The sequence below is a fragment of the Phlebotomus papatasi genome, chromosome 4 (genome assembly GCF_024763615.1).
Source record: "Phlebotomus papatasi isolate M1 chromosome 4, Ppap_2.1, whole genome shotgun sequence".
Lineage (NCBI taxonomy): Eukaryota > Metazoa > Arthropoda > Insecta > Diptera > Psychodidae > Phlebotomus > Phlebotomus papatasi.
In genome coordinates, this window is record NC_077225.1 from 5,056,249 (window position 1) to 5,063,917 (window position 7,669).

Below are 7,669 nucleotides of genomic sequence, written 5' to 3' on the forward strand. Positions count from 1 at the left end.
AACGGGGTTACAATTCTGATCTCATCTTTGCTGATGACAGGATGGCCCCCTCCTGTCGCAAGACTGTGTTGCCCCCTATCCCGCATTCTCAGCATAGACCCATCATGTGTCAAGTCACGGCTTACATAAAGCCTAGAGAGGTACCCTTTCGCAGAAGGTTCAACTTCTGTAAGGCTGACTGAAAAAGGTTCTCGTTAGATGTTGATTCTGCCGTGAGGGACATTGATCCAAAACCGGAGAATTACGAGCGTTTTGTGGAGGCAGTGAAAAAGACTTCGAGGTCGTGCATTCCAAGAGGATGTCGCACTAGCTACATCCCTGGTTTGCCTTCCGAGATATCTAATTTGATGTCGAACTACTTCAAATCTTTTGAAGCAGATCCATTTGGTGACGCCACAATTGAACTTGGAAGTGCATTGGCCGACACTGTTGCAGAGCGCCGTAGGAAGCGCTGGGTGTCAACAGTTCAGGGTCTCAACCTCGCTCACAATAGCCATCAGGCCTAGAGGTTGATAAAACACCTTGGCAACGACCCCACTGCCGACAAGACACTTTCAAAGTCACTGCAAACCAGATCGCAAATCAATTACTCTTGAATGGCAAAATTGGCAAAGCCGCCTCTAAGTCGAAAATCATTCGGAATTCCTCTTCAGGGCTAGGTCGCCTGTCTGCCTCATTTCGCGCAGACGAGCTCAACTCAGCGATTAATGCGATGAAAGTCAGGAAAGCGGCAGGTATTGACGGCCTGTTCGCTGAACAGATAAAAAACTTTGGACCCATCATCATTGATTGGATTCTCAGACTTTTTAACCATTGCTTGCGTCATCGCAGAATTCCGAAAGAGTGGCGAAAAGCCCATGTGGTGGCAATTCTGAAGCCAGAAAAGGATATCAATGATCCGAGGAGCTATCGTCCTATCTCTCTCTTATGTCTTATCTCACCTTTTCGAAGTGTTTGAAAGTATGCTGTTGCAAAGGCTTGCACCCGCCGTAGAGGACAAGCTGATCAGAGCGCAAGCGGGTTACCGCTCTGAAAAATCCAGCTCTGGTCAGGTACTGAACCTTACTCAGTACATTGAGGACGGCTTTGAGGAAGGCAAAATCACAGGTGTTGCCTTCGTTGACCTCTCGGCAGTCTTTGACACAGTAAACCACAGAATTCTCCTTTCCAAGATCTACAATCTTACAAATGACTACGGCCTCGCAAGGATGATTGGGGTTCTTGTAAAGTGTAATATCGGTGAGCTTTGCGCGCCGATATTAGAGTTTTGGCGCCAACTGCATGCCAGTTGGATCTGGCGCCAATTCCCACTCATCCAAGAAAACGGGATTACGGACTGATATAAAAAGGCAAACGACCATCGCTACTCTCTCTAATCTTCTCTATCTGCTCTTGTCAAAACCTATCTTTGTGAATTAAAATTTGAATTAAATTAAAAGTCGTTTTGAAGTAAGAAGTGATTTTATTGGTGTCTCTCTGCGGCGACAAAGCTGGGATTAAGAAAATCTAAATCTTTGGTATTTCTCCAGGTACGTCGATATAACATTGGCGACGAGGATGGGATCAAGAAAATCTAAATCTTTGGTATTTCTCCAGGTACGTCGATATAACATTGGCAGACAGGATGGCGACTAACGCAACTCTGGACAGTGTCTTAGCTACTATGCTCTCCATGCTCAAGGAACTCAAAGACCAGAGAGATGCTTCAATGACCGCCACTTCTACTCCATCCAAAGAAGTAGCCATGGAAGCGCTTGCCCGAGGGATTTTGACCTTCACGTATGACCCTGAACAAAATCTCACATTTGATACTTGGTATCAACGGTATCGCTCCACTTTTCTTGAGGACGGGAAAAATCTGGACGATTCGGCGCGCGTGAGGCTTCTTCTGAGACGCCTTGACAACTAGGCCTACGAGAGATATGCTAGTAACATACTGCCACAGACGCCAGCTGATAAAACTTTCAAGGACACTGTGGCATATCTCACCAAGTTCTTCGGGAAAGGTGAATCTCTTTTCTGCACCCGCAGAAAATGCCTCCAACTTTCCATTAAGGAGTCAGACGATTTAGCCACTCACGCTGGCATCGTAAATCGCCACTGTGAAGAATTCCGTCTGAGGGAGTGCACACCTGACCACTTCAAGGCTCTGATATTTGTGCTGAGTCTACAGTGACAAATATCTCCTTGTCCGGGAACAGCTGCTCACAAAATTGGAAACAGAATCTCCGGAAACTATCAACCTGGAATTCATGTTGGTGGAAGCCAAGCGTCTCCTGAATGTGAAAAATGATTCCAAGGTGGAAAATCCATCAGTCTCAGTGAGTAGTGTTCAGAAAAGAGGAATCAGGAAAGAGCGCCCACCAAGGCCATGTTATCAGTGTGGGTCAATGCACTTTGTGAGAGAATGTCCCCACTCTGAATCCAAATGCCTTGACTGTGGTAAAACTGGACACAAAACTGGCTATTGTCCTCCTCAACGGGACCCTGGGCGACAAAATTCAAAGTCATCCAAGCAACAAAAGAAGAGTCGACTAAAGAGCAAAGGGAAATCAAATGCCCGGACGAATGCAATTTTTTCTCCTCGGCAATTTGGCAGAAAATTTATTATTCCCCGGATCAATGACTGTGCATTGGAATTCCAACTGGATTGTGCAGCTGATATCTCCGTGATCTCACGTGAGTCTTGGGAAATTCTTGGGAAGCCGTCACTCTCCCAATCAGCCATCAGCGTGCGTGATGCTCAGTCACAGCAGATTCCCATTGATGGAGAATTTAAATGCCACGTAAGCATTTTGGACAAAGAGATCGTGAGTAGATGCCTCGTGTCACCCAAGACACGAACAAATCTCTTTGGAATCGAGTGGATTGAGGCCCTAGGATTGTGGGACATTGCCCCTAGCAAGTACTGCAATTCCATCAAGCGCGATTTGGACACAACAGAAGCTGTCAGGGATCTCCAGAAATTATTCCCGGTCGTGTTTGGTACAGAGATTGGTCTGTGCACGAAAGTGACAGCCACCATTCACCTGAAGCCCAATTCCACTCCGGTGTTCCGCCCCAAGCGTCCTGTGGCGTACCACATGACCTCTGCAATCGATGATGAGCTCCAGAGATTGCAATCCTCAGGGATTATCTCACCTGTTGAGTACTCTGAGTGGGCTGCACCGATAGTTGTCGTGAAGAAACCCAACGGAAGTCTGAGAATTTGTGGGGATTACTCAACGGGGTTGAATGAGTCTGTGGAGACTAACCATCACCCAATCCCAGAACCGGATGCCTTGTTCAGCAATCTCTCGAACAAGCGACTGTTCAGCCACATCGATCTCTCGGACGCCTATCTCCAGATTCCAGTTGATGAGGATTCGAGCAAATTGTTGACGATTCACACGCCTCGCGGCCTCTATCGTTTCAACAGACTACCTCCTGGAATCCGAAGTGCACCAGGAATTTTCCAGGGAATTGTCGAGAGGATGCTGCAGGGAATTCCTGATGTAGTGTCCTACTTTGATGATATTTGTGTCGCTAGTGCCACTCCCGAGGAACATTTCTCCACACTGAAGAGAGTTTTTGAGCGTCTGCAAGAGTTTAACTTCAGAGTCAAATTGGAGAAATGTAAGTTTTTTGTTAGTCAAATAAAATTCCTCGGTATAATTGCAGACAAAGACGGACTTCGACCAGACCCTGAGAAGATCAATGCCATCAAAATGATGCCTGCCCCGAAGAATGTTCAGGAACTGCGTAGTTTCCTGGGAGCAATCCAATTCTGGGGGAAATTTGTCCAATCCATGAGTGAACTCCGAGCACCTTTGGACTACCTGCTCAAGAAAGGTGTGAAATGGAGTTGGACACGTGAGTGTGAAGAATCCTTCAATCGCTTCAAGGACATTCTTGGCTCAGAGCTCCTACTCACTCACTATAACCCTCAACTTCCCATATTAGTTGCATCCGATGCATCGTCGCACGCAATTGGTTGCGTCGCATATCATGAGTTTCCGGATGGCACTCAAAAATCATTTTATCATGCCTCAAGGAAGTTGACGGACACTGAAAGTCGGTACAGCCAGATTGAAAAAGAGGCATTGGGCATCATTTTCGCCGTGAAGAAATTTCATAGATTCATCTATGGAAGACAGTTCACGCTACTCACGGATCACAAGCCTCTTGTGTCCATTTTTGGCAATCACAAGGGTATTCCTGTGCACACAGCCAATCGCTTGCAAAGATGGGCATTGATCCTGCTGGCATACGACTTCACTATCAAGTACACGGCTACTGATCGTTTTGGGCATGCGGACATTCTCTCCAGGCTGATATCCTCTCGTCGACAGCAGCAGGATGATGTTGTGATTGCAGAGATCCGCTTAGATGAAGCCCAGGATGATGCCGTAGTTCGAGATGCAGCATCACAACTTCCCGTGAGCTTCAAGATGATCCAGAATGCCACGAAGTCTTCTGAATCCTTCCAAGAGGTCTCGAAGTTCATCACTGGTGGATGGCCATCTTCCACAAAAGCCATCAAATCTAGGGAAGTATTGCAATTTTACAAGATACGTGATGCTCTTTCTCTGATCAAGGGTTGTGTGTTTTACAGGGACAGACTGGAAATTCCTGAGAGCCTCCGGCCAAAAATCCTCCAGCAACTCCATGAGTCTCACCCAGGGATGTCAAGGACGAAGTCTCTGGCACGAGGATATGTCTACTGGCCTGGTCTCGACGATGCCATTGAGAAAAAGGTCCGGAACTGCACGGATTGCGCTCTCGCCAGCAAGTCCCCTGTAAAAACACCCCTTGCAACTTGGCCACTTCCATCTCGTCCATGGCAGCGATTGCATATAGATTATGCTAAATACAAAGGGGAATATTTTTTCCTTGTTATTGATGCATTTTCTAAATGGCCTGAGATTTTCAAGACACGCTCAATGACGACCGCCCACACCATCTCACGACTCCGTGAAATTTTCGCTCGTTTTGGCCTTCCGGAGACTTTGGTGAGCGATAACGGGACACAGTTTGTCAATGAGATGTTCAGCCATTTCTGCAAAACCAACGGGATTGTCCACCTTCGAACAACTCCTTACACTCCTGCGAGCAATGGACAATGTGAGCGTCTTGTAGACACATTTAAGCGCTCTCTTGAGAAGCAAAAGAATTCTCAGCAATCGCTGGATGATGCATTGCAACAATTCCTTGCCAATTATCGAGTTACGCCCAATGAAAATGCACCTGAAGGAAAGTCTCCGTCCGAAATCATCTTCTCAAGAAAAATCCGTACAATTTTCGACTTGCTCCGAGACACACCTGAGGAGCCAATTCGTCGAAATGAGAAGATGGAGGAAGAGTACAATCGTCGTCACGGTGCCAAGAAGCGAATATTCGAGAAGGGGGAGGAGGTGTATGCGAAAATATTTTCGCCAGGTAGAAGTTTTAAGTGGACTCCAGGTGTCGTAATCGAGAGAAGAGGCTCTGTGCAATACAATATTCGCTTGGGTAATGGCACTATTATTAGATCGCACACGAACCAGCTAAAGCACCGTTTCTCTGAGACTCAAGACGCCCTGCCGCTCTTCACCTCCACTCAACAAACGCAAGGAACGCATAGTGCATCCCCATTGGATACATCACTTCCACTTCAGTTTAAAACTGAGCCCCAGTCATCATCAAACTCCGTTCCTGGACCTTCCGGACAACAACAAACCCCTCAGACACCACAGAGACCTGAGTGGACATCTTCAAGTGATGCTGAGACACCTCCACCATCAAGACGTGTCTTACGCCGTCGGTCCAAGAATGTTGTGCCCAAGAGACTATCTCAGAAGTTTTAGGACGTCACTCTCAAAGGGGGGAGGTGTAATATCGGTGAGCTTTGCGCGCCGATATTAGAGTTTTGGCGCCAACTGCATGCCAGTTGGATCTGGCGCCAATTCCTACTCATCCAAGAAAACGGGATTACGGACTGATATAAAAAGGCAAACGACCATCGCTACTCTCTCTAATCTTCTCTATCTGCTCTTGTCAAAACCTATCTTTGTGAATTAAAATTTGAATTAAATTAAAAGTCGTTTTGAAGTAAGAAGTGATTTTATTGGTGTCTCTCTGCGGCGACAAAGCTGGGATTAAGAAAATCTAAATCTTTGGTATTTCTCCAGGTACGTCGATATAACATAAAGAATCGCAGATTCTTTGTTGAGTTCCGTGGTCTGAAAAGCAGATGGAGATTGCAAAAAAATGGCCTGCCGCAAGGAGCAAGCTGAACTTCGTACCAATTTGACAAGTACCAAATTTTAAATTTGACCGTTAATACACTGAGTTAGAAAAAAATAGGATATGAAGAGGGAATTATTTAGTTTTCAACAGAAATAAAGGTAATTTTCGATGAAAACGCATCTCCAGAGCTAATTGAATCCTCTATTGACTCACAGGAACTTAATAGGACTTGTGCTGTAATAAAATTATAGCATTTTATTGATTTTTTGTGGTTCAGTACAGATTAGCCAGCTGTCAAATTGGTACGAAATTCAGCTTTTTTGGTACTAAATTTATTTACGGATTTTCAAGTGAATGTGGCCAGGATTACTCTTCCCCGGTATCTCAGGGGGTAGTTTGGCGTCTTTCTGGCCACCCCAGTGATATCCCACAGTGAATAATTGTGAATTAATTAAAGTAGAAGCTCTCAAAAATTTGGTACAAACTTCAGCTTTTTGCTGATACCAAATTTCATTGAAGCATTTGAAGGTGAATGTGGCCAGGATTCCTCATCCCAAGTGTCTCAGGGGGTGGTTTAGTGTCTTTCTGACCACCCCAGTATATCTCCCAATGAACGATTGTGCTTCACTGGACCAACACCCAGGTTCAAAACCATGGGCAGAAGCGGAAGCTTCGCAAGGCCTTCTGAGTGATAATGGCCAGGATTCCTCTCCCTCAGCATCTCAATGGGCAACTAGTTTTTCCCCGGAGAAACCTTTTAAGAAAAAAAAACTTTAGCGAATATTTATCAGGAGGGGAAAGGAATATAAAAAAAAAAAATCATGGCCAGAATCGGAGCCTTTGACTGGACAGGATGAGCCAAGCTGTGAAGCAGACATCCCGGGGACTTCCTTCTAGAGGTATTCATTTTTCTATGTCATTTTGTTAGTGTTTAATTAATTGATTTTTTTTCTTCTCTTTTCGGATGACTGAACAAAATAGATGGAAAACTTCTAAAATTCTCTGCACATGTTGCATTTACTTTTTCTTGTTGATAAAATGTTTGTTTTGTATTTAATTAATCATAACTAAACGAGAAATAAAATAACTGTCTGGAAAAAAAATGATATTTAAAATTGGACAACTTCTTTCTGGTGTACCGCCTCAAGTGGCGAACACAAATAAATACTGCTAGAAACTTGTTCTAATTTCCCCACTCCACGGCAGCTATACTTTTTTAACAAACAGCGTCGCCATCAATTCATCGTCACGTATTGCCACAGTGTGTAAGTTATTTAATAATTGAGACGCTCAGAAAAGCAAAAATGGGTCATTTCAATAGGGAGATATATGCAAAGGAGACCACTTTTGGTCTGAGCGTCTCAATTAATGACATAGATATGTTATTTTATATGATTTTTTTATCTTTTCAGATCCATACGTACAAGGAGGGATTCCATGGGGACCATATCCCATTAATTTT

The 7,669-nt window shown here is 44.8% G+C and overlaps 1 protein-coding gene across 1 annotated transcript; it reads left to right on the forward strand.

The window, feature by feature from the left end:
* Positions 1-1,624: 1,624 nt before the first annotated feature.
* LOC129808599 (uncharacterized protein K02A2.6-like) lies at positions 1,625-5,825 on the forward strand. Its single transcript, XM_055858382.1, has 3 exons — positions 1,625-1,876; positions 2,202-3,615; positions 3,661-5,825. Exons 1-3 carry the CDS (start codon positions 1,625-1,627, stop codon positions 5,823-5,825), a joined length of 3,831 nt encoding a protein of 1,276 aa, XP_055714357.1.
* The last annotated feature ends 1,844 nt before the right edge of the window (positions 5,826-7,669 follow it).